This window comes from Watersipora subatra, chromosome 3, assembly GCF_963576615.1.
Source record: "Watersipora subatra chromosome 3, tzWatSuba1.1, whole genome shotgun sequence".
In the NCBI taxonomy this organism is placed as follows: domain Eukaryota; kingdom Metazoa; phylum Bryozoa; class Gymnolaemata; order Cheilostomatida; family Watersiporidae; genus Watersipora; species Watersipora subatra.
In genome coordinates this window covers 69,323,578-69,342,417 of record NC_088710.1, presented here as the reverse complement: position 1 = coordinate 69,342,417, position 18,840 = coordinate 69,323,578, and the positions used below count along the sequence as shown (strand labels likewise).

Genomic DNA, 18,840 nt, shown 5'->3' with positions numbered 1-18,840 from the left:
TTTAACTTCCTCTTTTTCTCTTCACTTGATTCCTTGTTGTCTTGTCTCCTTTGATTTCTTCATTTCTCATCTCTCTTTCTGTCTTCTCTTTTTCATCTTTCTTGATTTTCCCTTGCTATGCTCTTTTGCTGATGCTCTTGCTATCCAGTTGTTCTTTTAAAAACTTCTTTTTAAAACTTGGTCTCAATAAAATTGTTTGTCAACAGGAATTGATATTATTTGTATTCCCTTGCAGGCTCTAGAAGAAGCTTATGCTGTAACTCCATCTGGAAAACACTCGTATGAGGGTAATAATGGGCATGTAACTCTCTATTTGGACAAAATGATCGGAGTGGAGAGTGGCTCTAGATTCAACATAAGGCGGAAGGATTTGCGCCAGTCTCAAGGTTAATTTTCTCATGGTTTTTTTCATACTGCTGGGCACCAATAGAGACTAGTTTCCACTTCTACATGCAATGTGTAATAGGAGTAGACTGGGTACCAATAGAGATGAGTTTCCACTTCTACATGCGATGTGTAATAGGAGTAGACTGGGTACCAATAGAGATGAGTTTCCACTTCTACATGCGATGTGTAATAGGAGTAGACTGGGTACCAATAGAGATGAGTTTCCACTTCTACATGCCATGTGTAATATGAGTAGACTGGGTACCAATAGAAATGAGTTTCCACTTCTACAAGCAATGTGTAATAGGAGTAGACTGGGCACCAATAGAGATATGTTTTTATGTCTTCTACTTTATGCTTTTGATTTTATGGCTAATGTATGTGTTCCTAAATGTTGATTTATCGTCTGATTTACCACAAATGCTGTTGTTAGGCAAGCAGGCTTCTCATGGTTGTAAACTTTGCACAGTTGATTATTGAGCATGGTTAGGGTTTACAGCCTCAGCCTTGCCCTCAGCCTTACCCTCTGCCTTACCCTTACCTGAATGTAATCATTTAGTCTTCCACTCGGATCACTGGTTACCGAAGAAATAGGTTGTAATGTCATAAATATTTTATAGGAGTCATGACACTGCCCACCACCTGGCAAGCACCTGTTGATACTTATCAAGAGTTTCTACTCGCACCAAATACTCAAGAATATCAAGATGTAGAAAATGCTTTTATGAAAACCCTTGGTGCAGGAGGAAATGCCCTGATGATGGTAGATTAGTATTTATATTTTTATATTTTTTTTTGTCATGCTCTCCATTAATACAGTATTAGTGTATAAATGTATAGTACTTACAGAAAAACTCTTTGGGAGCAATTTCTGATGCTTTTTGAGTCCTTTTGAGGCTGGTGATCGGGTAGATCCTTTGCATTTGGTCACGTAAGTTTTAGCACAGTAGCGCCAGTAACTTTGTGAGTAAACATGTATGAATTCACCTATTACTCATATTTTTTGTGATGCCATTTATGTGCTTGCTACATACATAGAATTAGAAACATTCAATTGGTTGCCAGGTGACACGGGTCCAGAATCCAACACTATACCAGCAATACGCTATTCTGAGAAACGCTGCAGCCAAGCGGTTGGGTATCCAGGAAAATCAAGTGGAAAAGTATCTCTGGCATGGAACGGATGAGGTGACTGCCAGAAAAATTACGAGTGGAAAATTTGATCGCATCTTTTCTGGCAGACATGGTGAGAAAAGCATTCTACAGCTCTCAGTTACATCATGCCTAAGACTTTTTCATGTTATATTATTTTAGAGGAAAGCTTCACCTGAAAATCTGCTTTCCAAGACCAACATATGCTATTGTTCTACCATTCTCTCTTGTCTTATGTACGTGTTATTGTTATGTGAAACAGTTGAATCAAATGTGCCGCTTTAGTCAAAACATTACGGGTAGACAATCAAACTTAATTTCATCAGATTCAATGACTAGTATTCCATCTGTCATTTCTAACTGTCGCAAATACTCAATTGGATGGATAATGGATGCTTTGAGCAGCCCCCAAGGATCATGTTGGTAAATCCTAGGTTACTCATACGCTATGTTTCCTTGACGCGTGTCATGCGGATTAGGAGTTGTGCACCCATTCAGCTACCATGCGATATTCGGAGTTGTGCACCCATTCAGCTACCATCCGATAAGCTACCATGTTTCAATAAGTATTTCGTTGGATATTCACACAATGTGGATTATTACCGGAGATTTGTTAAAAAAGTTAGGCGACAAGACTGCGTACTAATTACTGATCCAGAGGTTAGTAGTTAGCGACAAAGCCTTGTCACGCTCAACACATTCGGAACTGCTAAAGTCGAAATAAAACCGACTGAAGTGTGAGAATGTTTAGAATGGAATAACCTGCTATTTTCCTGCGCATCATTCACAAGTGCCGCCCGTATCCATCATTCAAAAGTGCCACACGATAAGTACTGCACGTAGTACATTGTAATGTTGCATTTTATTGCAGATCGTAACCACTAAATACAATAAAGTTACTATAGTTACTAAGGTTAACCTATTGTTTTGTTACTAGTTTTTAATATGTACAGTACGCATATAACATTTTGATGATTTTTACCAGGTGTTTGTAATAGATTATTACTATGGGTTTCCATACCACTCTATACGATATTTTTGCTTTATTATGCCAATATTGAAACGAATTAAAATCATATAATTGCATACCACATAATTTTTGATTATAATAGTAGCAACACAGACTTTATTTAGCCATTACTTGCTAATTATTTCACATTTAGACACCTTTACAGTTTTATTTTTCTTTTTAATTTCAACAAAGCACTGCTTTAATGATATGAAATTTAGAAGTTACAGCTGTTTGAAAACCTCTACAGTTGTTTTATTTTTTCTCCTAATTCATTTGAACTAAACAAAAACATTTTTCTTATGATATGAAGTTTAAAGGTTAAAATGGTAGATGTTGTATATGTTAAATGAAAGTAAATTTTCTGTCGAAAACTTATATTCCCCTTGCAATGCCCGGGTAATAAAAACCGCATTCAGCTAGTCACTCAATACACTAAAGTTTCTGTAACTATAGTTACTAAGGTTAACATAATATCTTGTTACTGATATTTAATATGTATAAAATTTTGGTGATCTTGACCAGGAAAGTTTGCATTATATGATTACTATCGTTTCTATACCCCTGCATACGACATTTTTCCTATACGATGCCAACCCTGGAACGAATTAAAATCGTATCTTGAGGGTGCACTGTATTCTAAGAAGTGTCTGGGACACTCGTGACCTATGTAATCATTTATATAAGTATTGCACTTAGGGAGGTGATTTATTTGTAGCTGTAATGTACGGATGTGGGAGTTACTTTGCCACAACCTCAGCGTACTCAGCGAGATACGCCGCTCCAAATGCCCAAGGAGAGAAGTTTATGATACTTACACAAGTGATCACTGGTGATTGTTGCCAGGGAAACAAGGACCTTATGACAGCGCCATATAAAAGTAACTCAAATGAGCAATACGACTCCGTTGTTGATGATGTCAATAATCCAACTATATTTGTCGTTTTTAATGACACATCCGCTTACCCTTGCTACATACTGAAATTTCAGTGAGCAAACTCATAAATACTATTTCAAAAAGTTAAGATAAAATTTGATTGTGAACTGATTTACATGTACGAGGTGGCAAAGCATACCTATTATGATATGATGATAGTCAAGTATGGCAGCTGTATAAACAACTGGCCTTCAACTTGCAACATTCGCTACACATTTGATATCCCGGCTCCAATCCTCATTCATTACATTATGAAAGTGATAAATGCTTGCGTATTTTTATGTTCGCTATGGCCATGGTCTGCTGACGCTTTGTAGAGCTCGGCAGCAGCTTTACAAAAGAGTATTTTATTATACGCCTTATTACTTCATTGCCTTCTTTATATTAAACTGTAATACTCAGTTCTCTCCAAACTTGATTATTTTGGAATTGTCATATCACAACTTTAGAGGTTGAGCAAGAGATATACTTCTATGACAGCTATCAGCTGTGCTAGATGTATCACTACCTCTGCTTCATCATCAATGATAGCGTCTAATCCATGACTCTAACTTGGCCAATTTTATTATAAAAGATTCATTAAAGAATAGGTAATTGTTACCTATTGGTACCAACAAGTACCTATAGAATAGGTACGTACTTGTTATATTTGGTACAACGCACAAATGCAATTTAACTGGGAAAGTCAAATTAAAGTGCTAAAAAAAAACCTCGCGCGAAGCTCAGTATTTGAAAATTATAATGAATAGGCATCTTAGCAAAAACATATGTACAGTCAAACATGGATAACTCGCCCACGGATAGCTCGAACACATGGTTAACTCGAACGGTTTCTTTGGTCCGTTCCCACGTAATTATAAATTGCTATAGATAACTCGACCTCAACTCTGTTAACTCGAACAGTTTTTTGCTCAACGGCTACCGAGACGGTTGTTATCGCTTTAGAAAATCACTTTATTCCAAGTCATATAGGTAAACCTCAACTTTTCGTAAATAATAGGCGTCATTATTACCACCGTCGGCAAAATATTTTTGTCAACGACTTTTCTAAAGGGTTGGTGAATTTTGATTTTTACCAAACATCCGCTTAGCGATCGCCTTTCGGAAGCATGGAAAAGTGAGGTGACCTTCGCATAAACTTCAAGAAAAATCGGCAAAATTGATCTCGGCTAAAACGCTCAAAAGAAAAAGATGTCTTTTCTTCTGAGCATTTCAACAACGATCAAGTTTTGCCAATTTTAACCTAAAAAACGTCCTGGCAATAACATCACCTCAAACAACAAAACAATCTCAAGTGATAGAAAAATCTCCTATACTTTTTGATAAAAAAGTTTTAAACTTTACATTAGAAGCATTTAATTTGAAACAAGTCATTTATGCTTTTGATTTCTATTATAGTTTGTATATGTGCATGTATCTACTGATAAATAAATAAATGACTTGTGACAGTGCTCTGATAACTTGAACGCTCTGATAACTTGAACACTTTCGCTCGGTCCTGTGAAGTTCGAGTTATCCATGTTTGACTATATGTCTGAATGTTGTCTGTTCACGCTTCTGTATGAGAAGCTGTTATCTGTACACGCTACAGTATCAGCTGTTGTCTGTACGCGCTACTGTATGAGAAGCTGCTGTCTGTACACGCTACAGTATGAGACACTGTTGTCTGTACACGCTACAGTATGAGAAACTGTTGTCTGTACACACTACAGTATGAGAAGCTGCTGTCTGTACATGCTACAGTATGAGAAGCTGTTGTCTGTACACGCTACTGCATGAGAAACTGTTGTCTGTACACATTACTGTATGAGAAGCTGTTGTCTGTACACGCTAGTGTGAAAAGCTGTTGTCTGTGCACGCTACAGTATGAAAAGCTGTTGTCTGTACATGCTACAGGATAAGAAGTTGCTGTCTGTATACACACTGTATGAGAAGCTATTTCTCTCCAAAACAAATAAATCTCTACTTGAGTAGAGCAGTTTGAAAGCAGCATATCAACTTGATATTCCAAAGAGAATTATTCTTCTTTTGTTTGCAATAACCGATGAACAAGCATGATTTCAAGCTATAAAGAAATGCTTGAATCACCTTACCATATGCTTGATGGTTCTCCACAACCGTTGTTTGGTTCACCAACAAATCCTATGAATGAAATCTTGCTATTTGACTGAAATGATGATTCTTAGCAACGAATGCTACCAACATCCTCAATGTACCAGACCACTCGTTATAATGATATTAGTAAAGATGAATATGGCAGACAATAAAAGACACTACCCGCAAAATTTAATAAAAATATAAGATATATTTATTACCTTATGCCAAGTTATGTAAAATCTTAAAACTGTATGCTGGTCAACATAACAAACTTAGTTTTTTCTATGTAGATGAGTAAAATGTTGGTCGGGATTTGAGGAAAAACATGAACGGGACTAAGCTACATTTAAAATCATCGTCTATGCACTGCATCCTGCTGCGCAAACACGTTGCTCAACTGTCTAACAATATGCAGATAGTGCAACTCGGAACAAATGTCAACACCAGACATTTGCAAACATACACGAGTATACATGAAGCGTACAAATACTTAATAAAAGTGGAGCTCATCTATCAAACGCTACACATAATGCAAGAGGAGCTCATACATCAAAAATTATGTTTCAGGGATAACAAAATGAGCAGCTCATTGATCCCAAAATATGCATAACATTTCTAACAGTCTACGCGTTAATGGTGTAAATATTGCCAAACATTGTTTCCTCGAAATGAAATAAATGAAAAAAAGTTTGTGACACAAAATAAAATATATACCCGCATCATATAGCATATAACATCGGGAAAATAACACGTTTTTAAAATCTGTATTAAAAATGGAGAGGTCATGAAAGTGGTACTATACGTGTTCCTTGCCCCAGTTTTCGGAATCCTCGATGAACTCTTCCCAGAATGGATCAAGTTCGCACGAACTAGCCCAATCATTCTTAATCTTAGGCAAGGCCTTGTTGGCGCGGACTGTCAATTCGCGAATTGGTACCAGGGAGCCAAGAACCCGGCTTAGCAGCCGATCATCTTTTGGATGGTTTGTTTGTAGGCAGTAACGTAAGGCTTCTACCAAATGTTCTTGTAGCTTCTCCACTTGCTCCTTTTCTTTTAGAATAACGCGATCTACATAGTTTATATCATGATATTTCACAGGGGGTAAAAAAGTACAAAAATTTAGGAATTAGCCAAGTATAAAACGAAATTGCAGTCTATGTGCCATTTAAAAACTTGATAAAAGTCTGTTCGCTATTATGTAAGTATAGGAATTTATACATCGAAGCTAGATTGAACACCTTTTGAACATTCAGGTCATTTGGCTTGTATGCTTATGATTGAACCAAAGATGAGGAATGAAAAGCAAGCTTGCATTGACATTATTACATCATTTCCTAACTTTAAATGTAGAAAACCAAAAATAAAAAGGTAGCAAATTATAATTACCTGGAAAGGTTATTATGACAGCAATCACGAGAAGCAGTTCTGTGTCAGTTAAATGCAGACGCTGAAAGTTTTTGCCCGTTGAGAACATTCTTTCTACCATGTGTTCATCATCATATATCTTAATGAGCTCGGATTTGGGAGAAATATGGTCAGTATGAGAGGAGTAGAATACCATGTTTACAGAATCAAATCGATTGTGACTCAGTACTGTGATCGCTTCTGACCGACTCGCTGCAGGAAGATAAAATAACATAATGAATAACTGAAAATCAGACATGACTTTTACTGGGTTTCCATGCTTTGAATGGATTTGGAATTGCTTCCACTCAAAATTGTAACAATGATAAAATCCGAATGAATTTGAGGCCATTTTGCTTTACTAAACTTAAGCGAAAGCATTCGCAGTGAGACTACTATTCAACGTCACGGGATATTCACTGCGGATGAATTAGAATTGGTAAAACCAGTCTAAGCTCTCCCCGGCGGAAGTAAAAAAAATTTGGCGCATTTCATCACACCACAAAGCGGGTTTCCTCTAACAATGGGTTGCTCAAACAATAATGACGAGATAACAACTTTGTTATTTATTTTATTAACTTATTCATTAAATAACTGAACCTACTGATTGTAAAGATATCCATTACAATGGTGCCAACCTTTTTTTAGACTTGACTCTTCTAGCCATGGACCTATTAACTGTACTTATAGTTAATAGGTCTATGCTTCTAGCATAGAAAAAGTTCTTTACTAAAAGCGACTGTCGTTAACGCGACCTCTGAAGTAATTACTGTATAGCAAGTAGTAAATTCTATTGCTCTATTGTAATATAGAGAGCAGCAATAAGGAAAACAAAAAGAAAATTTTGATCAGGTATCCTGGCTGGATTAGTGCAACGAGTATATGAAATGGGAATTGAAAAGCGACCATGACGCGAAAGGCAGTCTACTTTAACAAGTTCTGTTTTGAGGAGTACATCACTAGTCTTGAAAAGATTGATATCATGCAACTCCGAATCGTTGGAATGATAGGATGTGAATTCGTCGGCAGAAGTAAACTCCGAATCCATTCAAAAAATGGAAACCCAATAATTATAGCAGAAAGCATTTACTGTTGTTACATGGACCCTTTGGGGCAACCCAGATTTAAGTGCGCGATATGAAAAAACATTTTTGAAATGCACTACAAGTCTGGATCAAGATCTGGTCAAGGTCTGGGTCGTGTTTGAGCGGACACATAGCTAGTCACTTTTTCCATGTTAAAGAAGAAGAGGGATATGCCCTGCTCCTCTTTAGTTTTCAAGGCAGCTAACTAAAAGCTATATCATGCAGTTCAATGCGTGTTTTGAACATGCAAATTCTAAACAAAACTACGGGTTTGTAACATATGAAGATACACTACTTGATGGGAGCAAAAACACTTTTTGTAGCTTGAAAAGGTAACATGATGTTCAGCGTTTATTTTAAAAAGATCCTTGCAAACAGTAGCTCAACTCTAGCAAACGCTGTGAAGACTCCCTAACTGTGTGCTCCAAAGTAAAACTGCCATGATACTCATACAACTGTGGAGTGTAAGCGATTGGAATAAGAACACTTAACACGAACTCAAATAATGTACCCATTATGTATAGCAAGTCAGAACACTTCACATGTACCTCAATCATGTACCCATTATGTGTAGCAAGTCAGAACACTTCACATGTACCTCAATCGTGTACCCATTATGTGTAGCAGGTCAGAACACTTCACATGTACTAGAGCAGTTCAATGTCTACCTGCACTATGCATTGAATTTCAGAGTTGTTTTCTCCTAAAAACTGAATGAAACCGAATCTTCATTTGTTACTTCGGCATTATGAACCGCATCGAACTGAGAAAGAGAAGACAACTGCTCTGGCGATGTAATATCATTATTAAATTGAACAGCACTAGCTGCTCTGGGGGATGGGAACCCAATAGTGATGATTAGATCAATCAGTCTGAGAACACACAGCTATGAAACATAATTATCATTTGCTATGGTATTATATTAGTGTTACTCTTGTTTATTTTATTTTCAGCATAATAAAATAAAAGTTTATAAGTACTCGGTAACATCTGACTTATGCAACAAAATATATTGAATACAATTGAAAAAAAAAAACATTGCTGACATCAATGCTCTCACGAAACTTTGCTCAGGAAGCTGCTGTGTGGGCATGCGCAGACACTGAATCGAATTGTGATGTACAATTCGGTTCATATGCAGTTGTCTTCTCCTTCTGAATTCATGAACCGAGAGAGAACAATTCTTGAAAAACTGAATGCACTCGAATCGTTATTCAGCATTACATGTACACTAATCATGTACCCAATATGTGCAGTAAGTCAGAACACTTCACACGAACCCCAATCTTCTACCCATTACGTGAAGGAAATCAGAAAGCACCTAACATCTGCACAACACAGAAGAACTGTGCAGATACTTGTCTCTATGGCAGATCTTGCTGATGCAGAGTAACTAAAATAGCCTCTCTATTAGTATTGCTTCACATCATTTTACATTGAACTATTGAATAGCGTAATTTATTTAGTGAAATAATGAATATCTGATAAACTAGAGAAAAAACTTAAGGTCTGCCATAACATTCACACTGAATGTCTTGAAATATTTCGAAGAAATAATTAAGACTAACTAATTATAACTAAGCGAAGAAATTCTAGTGTATGTTGTTAATGATGGTCTTTATATATGGCCAAGTGTTTTGCTATGAAATTGTTTTTAACTATGATACTTCACCATTTGTTTGTTGTTTTCAGGCTTACCATAGGATATTACACACAAATATTTGCAGCACTAATTACTAGAAAAATGATGATTGTATTTATATTCTGAAAGCTTACACCAATATCTACAAGTAGTTGTAATCGCATCAATTCTTAAAAACCTTGCTGAGGAAGATCTATGAATAATAGCTAGAATGAAAGCTAAAGAAAAAAAAATGAAATACCTTTGATTAGTGCTATCTGATCCGGAAGGTGAAGGTCGGAAAAGCCTGGTATAGACATCGCCAACTGGATAACTAGAAGAAGTCGATGCTTGCTGCCAAAAGACCACTTCTCTATCGCCTAAAATATTTGCTGCTAGTCAATGCAATGAATACAATCATGTGAAACCAACTAAAGAAGTCAGCTTTCCTAAAAGGTGTCAACCAGCTAGTATACACTAAACAGAAAAAAGTGGTAGGTGTGGTGAGACATGACCTAAGCGAGAAAACAAATAACCATATTGCAATTAATCTTCGGCAAAATTGATGCTTCAAATATTTAACAGCATGTCTAACAAATCAAAGTTCATTGTTCCAAAACAAAGTAACAAGTCAATAAAAAGATGATAATGAAAAACACAATATTTCCATTAATTGCAGAAGGCTCGATGGCTGATGCAATACTTCGTAGAATTGGCTAGCAATCGATAAATATACTAATAGCGTTAACAAAATGCTGTACACTTTCTTACCTTTTATTAAAGTGAAAATGGCTACCAAAGCATGAGCGTAGAGAACGAATCAGTAATCAGTATAGCAAAATCAGTTTTCTTGGCTGAAAATTAAGTGCTGAAACTCAAGAAAATTTATTTTGCTTCAAAACTAATTTCAAGTCATGCCCTCCATCAACCTATGATCTTACTGTTTATGAGAAGAATTAGTCAACTAATGTCAACTAGGGGTCAATAAATTACAAAATTAATATACAAATAGCAATGGACTGACACAGTGCTGGCAAAGATCATTACAATTTGCCTGATACAATTGAGGTGACACGATTTTACAGGTTGATTTTGTTGAAGAATATTTGTCATGTAATAAAATCCGGCGTCACAGAGCTCCAGTGTAGTTTTAGAAAGCACTTAGCAGCATTAAGGAGCCTATTGGCACATGTAATGAGACATCATGGAGTCATTTAAAAATGTCCATTTTTTCAACTGCTAAAGATCAGCAGATAAATACGGTAATACTTCAACTTACGAGTGCTCCAACGTACGAGAAACTTGAGATACGAGCCAGCTTTCAAGCAAGTTTTAGCACTAACATACGAGCCATGTTTGAGGTACGAGCACTTGAGTCAGTTGCCAAGTATGCCGGAGGTGTTTTATGAGAACAGCATCACTCTGTATTTTTCAACTGCTCAGGTTATACTGTTGTACCGTGTTTTTTGAGCACGATTTTCTGTGCAGAATTATGTGAATTAAACGTATTGTGCGTAGACCGAAAGTTTGCCAGTAAAATGAAAGATAATACAAAAAAAAAGCAAATGATAACAATTGATATTAAACGGAAAAATATTGAAAAATATGCGAAATGTGTATGCGTGATTGAGCTAGCTCAGCAATATGACAGAAATACATTCATAATTATCAAACAGAAGGATTATATTCAGGGCATTTTGTTCGCAAAAGGACTAACCATAGTTTCTAAACGGTGCAGCGATCTTCACGACCGCTGATGGCATTGGACAAACAATTGGCCAGTGACAGCGTAACTGAAACGACGCTATGTTAGAAGGCCGGCGCTATCTATCCAAATTGTTTAATAGACATTCGGACAAGTTGGCTAGTGGTCGTGCATTAACCATTTGTGACGACATCTGTGTTCGTCCTAATCACAACATGTTGAAAGGGCGACAAAGGCAAATGTCCTTAGATAGGTTTATTTTAAAAACGGCCGGCTAGTCGTGAAAGCGAAAAAAAAAGGAAAAATTTCTCGCTAACCAGCGAGAAACTTCAAACTATGAACGCCGAAGAAATTTTAATTACGTTTAGTTGAAAATGAAAGTTTGCTTTTAGGTTTGCTTCTAAGTTTGTCTTTTAACACTTTGATAAAATCCAAATTTATCAAAGTCAACTGTTGTAACGAAGGATAACTTATATCTTCCTCCCTGGCAAATGCGAGCATTAACTGCTATTGTACGTATTTAATTTTACATTTTAATTAATCACATTTCCTTGCATTATTTTTATTTGTTGCTTTTTGAAAGCATGTAGTACGTTAAGACAATAACCAACATGTTCTTTCTGTTACAATATCTTGTTTTGAGTGTTTTATTTGCTTGTTTTAGCGTATGGAAACCAATCAATATATATTTAATTGTTCTATATATAAATAAATTGCACCAACATGCGAGTAAATTGACATACGAGCTCAGTCTCGGAACGCATTAAGCTCGTAAGTCGAAGTATGACTGTATCTCAATTTATCATTTGAAAACAGCGAATCTTCCAGAAGATCAACATAATTTCAGTCATCAACAGCAAATAAAGTGCGACGGGGTGATATTTTCATTGTAAGAATTTACTAAGTGATAATTTTGTTAATTAACTTGGCATCCAATATATAAAAAAACAAGAATTGCTGTGATGACAAGATGTCAATGGAAAATCTACAATGCTGGTCAAAGTACAGTTGTTGAGAGTGCTCATAAGACCACCGATGTTTATGCTAGTAATAACGTGCTATATTGAGTGTTTCATAGTTGGACAACTCCCATGTTTTACTAACTAAGGGTACGTGTAGACACAAAGCAGCTACCAACAACCATAAAATTACCTAAAAGGTCTAATTAGATCATTTCATAGAATCTGGATGTATAGGGGCATCTCAATATTCCTAACAAAATGGAAAAATTTCAAGGGATCTTTTGGATTAAACGCTTTGATTTCTTCCTTTTATGTGTTAAGTACGTGTTAAATCTTGAAAACACGTTTCAATCATTCGTTTCTTTGTATAGCAACTATCATGACTGTTCAGCTTTCACCAGTAACAATCACTGTCAGCAACTCAAACTCTTTCATTATTATTATTATTCTCGCAGAGAAGCATCTGATTTAAGCACCAGATCATCTGATAGGAAAAACTTCAGATCAGGTATGCGTAGGTTTTGGCACTAAAGTGAACTAGCTAGCAAAAGACAGGCAAGGGATGGTGAACATCATATAATGAGTCTAACCTCCTTGCGGTTGTCCAAGTCAATACCAGTAGTTTTGAAGAAGGACTTATGCTGCTCATGGGTGAGCATCTGGAGGTCAAAGATTTGGCTGCGCAACTTCGTTGACTCCTAACAATAGCAAATAACTCCAAACAGGCATGTGATAAATGTATTACCATATACCCACAACCATATTAGTACCATAGATTACATCCTCATACCAAATAAGTCTAATAATTTACGCTGCAAAACCAACAGCATCACTTTTCAGGTACTTTACTTTGAAGCAGGTGACATTCATACCCAAATCTGCCTGCATTACGTTTTTCTACCAAATGAAAAATTAAACCAAAAGTACCTGACCAAATGCCCATCTTAGCTCCTGACTATCAATCAATCTGACTATTGGCCGGTGAAGAAGTTAACAACACTTCACTATTACTGACTTTAGTTGTTCTTAAAGGTTGACTTGCAACAAAATTCACATTACAGTTATTTGACATGAAAAGATTCACCATGTCTTACTCTGTTGTGTTGTAGGTGCAAAATATGTGGAAATGTGATTACAAGCTCTTAAAAGCTCAAAAACGAAATGTTAATCGCCGCCACACGAGACCGCCGTAGTTTGGATTCTCTTTCCAAAACGGCTCAAATGTGACGCAGTTGTGGGAGATGGTTTCTGTTTACACTTTCATGCAACCTTATTCGTCGAAATATTTTCACAAATATACTTCACGCATTCAATAAAACTACGTCTGTTGTTCTTACGCGTCTGTTTTATCGTCATTGTAATGCTGTCACTTTTAGCAGTGATATCTTATAACTTACCGTAAAAATTCGTTTAATTTTTTAGACTTAGCTTGAAGGAGTACATATCATTGTCTGATAATCATGACAAGCCTGTTGGTCACTTGTGATAATCGAAAAGTGCTGCAGAAATTATTTGCGAAGTATTGGGTCACGTGATCAGATTACGACTTGCCGATTAGACCAAACCAAAACAAAACTGTAAAGTAGCGAGCATCTATATTTGATACAGGGTCTTCGGTAAAACCCAAAGTGTTTGTCATAAACTAGTGCTACGATAAGTTTTATATTGAGCTTTTTATTGGCCTTTCTATTCACATGAGAACATCACGTGACAAGACAATAACCAAATTTCATGACTACGTCAGAGAAATAAAGAGATTCCAATCTACGGCGGCTTTTCGTTTTTGAGCTTTTAAGAGCTTGTAATCACATTTCCACATATTTGGCACCTGCAACACAACAGAGTGAGACATGGTGAATCTTTTGATACCCAATAACTGTAATGTGAATTTTGTTGCAAGTCAACCTTTAAGTTTGTTACACATCTATAGTCTCTAAGTGTCAACATTGCTAATACTTATCACCATTATAGCAGAAAAACCTGTTCCTTAACTGAACAGTGGGGGTGTTACAGCAGCAAGTCTTTCTCTATGGATAGAAGAAGGGCGTCTGTAGCAAAGACTTGCTCCTCAAATGAAGGGGAGTGCAACTCTATCAAGCAATACTAAATCTGAGAGAGAAATGGCACAGGAAGAGGGCACATAATACCAGATGTTTGTCTGATGGATTGCTGATGTGAAGTTTGCTGTAGTGGGTAGTGAGTAGGGGAATAATGTCAGTTCCCTTGACTCCGTCATGTATCGCTTGTATGATTGCAGTAAATTTCTCTACACGCTCACCCTCCTTTAGATTGCCCTCTAGAGTCTTTACTTCTATAATGTCCGCTGCCTTCTTAGAATGTGTGTAGCGGCCAGTGCGTATGGCTGCAATCATACACAGACAATATAGAACACTAACGTGCCTATATCAGCTCAAAACTGTCTGCTAGCCGCGCTGACTCTGATCAAAACTGTAAAAAGACATGACAGAACAGATTAGAGCTGGAGGTCGAAGGACGAAGGTTGTCTACAAAGACCAATATGTTCAGCACACGCTTATATGACATCCAATATATCCCCGTTTCTCATTAGTGTTGAGCGTACTTCAGTGTTTTGGAGAGTTACCAGAAACAAAAGATGGTTAGTTAAAAATGGCCTTGAGCAGTCAACTTTTTAAACCAATATATAACTAGTGTAGGATTATAAGATGGAGCTTTATAAATAACTCCATTCATGAAGAAAACTTAAGGAAGCGGCCTTGAAACATGCATGTATAGCTGCCATCGCGTTTTGTTACGTTAAAAGAAACATATTAGCTGACTTGTGATTGGCTAGTGTATGTTGGGGATAATAGCAGCGCGGCATTATTATACTGTAGTAACACCTATTAATAAAACTAGCAGGCAACAAATAGTAAAAAGAAGTTATGATTATATATGTTATCATTTGTTAAATAAATTTAACAAAGTTATTGCTGTATATCTTGGATAAAGCTTGAGAAGCTTCATTTCTACAAAGATTCTGTTTAGTCTGGAAGCAATCAGTCATAATTAAATAATAGTAAAAAGGCGGATGGCATGGGAAGTTCTGTGTGTCAAGGAATATCTGTGTAAGGCGTTAAATAACTGATAATCAGTAGAACATTGGTCTGAGATGCCGCCTCTTTATCTCTCATAAAGAACTATAAATGTCAATACTGTCAGAAGATAAGCTATAGGACTAGAAATAGAATAGCATTCAGTTTAGAATAATAAATGGAAAATTGCGCTTCACATATTCCGTAGTATGATCAGAGACTACACGGTGTCGCCATTGGTACAGACAGCTTACATACACAAGTGTGTTCTTATACATTTTACTAAAATCTGAGGCAGACAATTCCACACTTGTTTCACTCAACTAACAATTATAATGATAACATGTACTGTAAAAATAATAGGTAATGCAATCTTCACAAATCCAACTTTGCATGTGTTTATGCTGTATTAAATCATGGACTTGAATGCTTTTATCTTATGTTAGTCTAAGGTTGCTTCAAATCGTACGGCTAGTTTTAAAACTAAGCGTTCACTCATACTGGAAGCTAGCTGCTCACTCACAAGCAGTAATGGAAGTTTGTGAGTTTGATTGAATACCTGGCAACTCGGCCAAGCATCACACTGGGAACTATGACACACGTGAAGCACAACAAGTCATTTAAAATATTTTAGAGTGTGACAGGCTCTTGATGGACAGTAAACACATGGTAGCGTATTGAGATGGAGACCAACCAAAGCAGGGACAACCTAAGCTGACTCGGGCCGGGCTCGCTACTTATAAAAGACGCCACTCACAAGCTAGTCAGCGGAACCAGTTTGAAGCCAGTTTGTGTATTGTTGCATGCTCTTTATTGCAACCACACAACCCAAGCAAATATATGTATAAACAAAAAGCACTCTCAAAAATCACAATGAGTTATTTTTGCATGTGTAGCTCGTAAAGGTGACAGCACAAAACCTTTATGCCGACCTTATCACAGGCTGGCAAGGTCTTGCAGAGGTCTTGCAGAGGTCTGGCAAGGTTTCTGCAGAGTAAAGTACATGTGCCAAGGAACATAGTGGTGCCAGCTTGGATGAAGATAGCTTTGCAGTGATGTATCACCACAAGGAACTATTGTCTCATGGGACTGATTGAAAGATTCCCGTGGACTTCCTGTGTTAAGTAGCCTGATCCAACCCAGGCCCAAGGGCCAAGTTACAGCCAGGTGTCTCAATTCAACAAGAGTGCCCCTGACCATCAAGTCTGATGCTACCATCGGCATGTACTCAGGGATAGAAACTCCCCAGGTCAATGAGGAGAATCCCCTGCAATGGGTGCCCAGCCAGATACCCACCGAGGGAATGTCAGCCCACCTGGAGGACCTGTTTCAAGTAGCCCAATCTAACTGCCCGGAATCAAGCAAGACAATGAAGTTGGTTGCACTGCTAACCCGTTACACCACTGTGGTCAGTACAGGTGACAAGGATGTAGGAAAGAGCTCTGAGGTCAAGCACTCCATCCTGCTCAAGGAAGGGACACGGCCCATCCGACCACCTCCTTACAGGCTGGGATGAGAGGAGGCGGAAGTAGAGAGACAAGTACAAGACTTACTCAAGCAAGGCCTTACTGAGCCTGCTGTGGGGGCCTGGGGCTCGCCTGTGATACTAGTAGAACGGAAGGACAGGAAGTGGAAAGTACCCCTCGTCAATGCCCAAGAGAAATCAGCTTTCTCCACTCGACCTGACCTGTGGAAGTAGGTGTTACACTTTGGTCTGACCTCGGCTCTGGCCACCTTCCAGACTCATAGAACGCGCCCTACACTACCTCCATTGGAGAACATTGCTGTTTCACCTCTTTGCCATCATCGTCATCGCTCCGGACTTTGAGACACACCAGCACCGCCTCGAGGTCTTCAGGAGACTCCATAAGGCTGGACTGAAGTTGAAGCGAGTTGGTCCACATAAAACTCGGGGCTTGCTACTTATAAAAGACGCCACTCACAAGCTAGCCAGCAGAGCCCAGTTGCGCCTGTTTGTGTTCTGTTTCATGCTCGACATGTAACCACATATCCCAAGCAAATATATGTATGAACAAAAAGCACAGTGAGTTATTCTTGCATGTGTAGCTCATAACGGTGGTGGCACAAATCCTTTGCAAATATTTGATTCTATAGTGAGGCTGTTGTTACCAACAGATGTTCAACTGACATCTTACCTTCACCACCGTGACAATATCTGATTAGCCCGAGTTGACTTGAACTATATCAGGTGATTATGTTTAAATCAGCACATGTGGTAAATGCCTAATCAGAGGCTAATAAGGATGAGGATTGTTAGATGAACTAATCCATAGCTTAGTGTCTAAAATCTGCGTGTCTCCAAATAGAAAACCTTGGGCTAGCACACTCCCTAATTATGCTCCTTTGTTTCTGTCCATCCATCAAGCGATATTAGATACCGTAAAACCTCTAACTGAACGCCGTGGCGCTCTATTTTTCAACCCTTCCTCTATAGTGGCGGTCTATTGGAGATGGCGTTCAAATAGAGGCTGGCGCTAAATTAGAGGTTTTACGGTAGCTATCACTAATATTATACATTTCACCCAGTTCTTTGGATGTATATTACTAAGCAACTTAATCAAATACATACTGCTTTTTATTAACATATCTATATTACGACTGTGAAAAAATAAACAACGGTTACTTTTACTTGACTTTTAGTTTAATTGTCATCAAACTCTATTTAAATAGTTTATACCAATCAAATGTAGAATCTCTCATTTTATCTGTTATATGAAAACGGTGCACCTTTTCAACTTCTGCTGCATGTATATCCCCTTATATGAAGTATAGAGCAGGTAGCAGCAAAAATGTGTAATCAGCATTTGAGCGCACTACAACACAAAGAGAGAGAGACAAGTCTAAAATCGGTTTTGACAAATTAAAATGAGAAAATGTTATTGTAGACTTTTGCAGAATTTTCGTGTCGTACAACTTAGATGTCTGTCATTAAAGCCACTGACCCATCACCTCAGGTTTATTTACAATTACTCGACATGCATGCCTGAACCGGTCGAAGCAGTAAGTAGTGACACCTTAGCAAGTAGCCAGCAAATTCAGCACTCTAGCTGTTAAAATCTAGCAAAAACTACATTCTTTAGGCTTCAAACAATCAGTTCCATGATTTAAAAAAGGATACAGAGATACGATGATACCTACTACGACTAGAAACAACAGTAGACTCTACTGAAAATACAAGCAGACTAAGGACAAGCAACTCTCTACACAGGTTCATGCATTCGTTTACCGACTCAGCTTTCTGATACAATTTATCACATATACACACACTTATCAGGCAAACGGTTGATGGCCGTTTTACATTCAGAAGCTGAAGCCACTTCCAAGCTTCTAATAATGACAGCTTACTAGAAACTCTCAATTTTAACACTGCTAGTAGCGTCGCTGTACAAATACCAGGAGAGTAATTA

General features: G+C 37.5%; 2 protein-coding genes across 4 annotated transcripts in view; one reads left to right on the top strand and one right to left on the bottom strand.

Moving 5' to 3' along the window:
* LOC137390940 (protein mono-ADP-ribosyltransferase PARP14-like) overlaps positions 1-3,881 on the top strand; it is a 68,504-nt gene extending 64,623 nt beyond the window's left edge. Inside the window, exons 31-34 of the mRNA XM_068077254.1 lie at positions 236-386; positions 1,008-1,150; positions 1,453-1,633; positions 3,267-3,881. Coding sequence (XP_067933355.1) covers positions 236-386; positions 1,008-1,150; positions 1,453-1,633; positions 3,267-3,541 — 750 coding nt within the window. The 3' untranslated portion in view covers positions 3,542-3,881. The remainder of the gene's footprint in view (positions 1-235; positions 387-1,007; positions 1,151-1,452; positions 1,634-3,266) is intronic.
* A 1,817-nt stretch (positions 3,882-5,698) lies between these two features.
* Positions 5,699-18,840, bottom strand: part of LOC137391016 (peroxisome proliferator-activated receptor alpha-like) — a 47,252-nt gene continuing 34,110 nt past the window's right edge. For all 3 annotated transcript variants that reach the window (XM_068077350.1, XM_068077352.1, XM_068077351.1), the window contains exons 5-9: positions 14,507-14,721; positions 12,950-13,057; positions 9,955-10,072; positions 6,969-7,199; positions 5,699-6,650 (exon numbers count right to left, since the gene is read on the bottom strand). In XM_068077350.1, the coding sequence (XP_067933451.1) occupies positions 6,379-6,650; positions 6,969-7,199; positions 9,955-10,072; positions 12,950-13,057; positions 14,507-14,721 (944 nt within the window). In that variant the 3' untranslated portion in view covers positions 5,699-6,378. The remainder of the gene's footprint in view (positions 6,651-6,968; positions 7,200-9,954; positions 10,073-12,949; positions 13,058-14,506; positions 14,722-18,840) is intronic.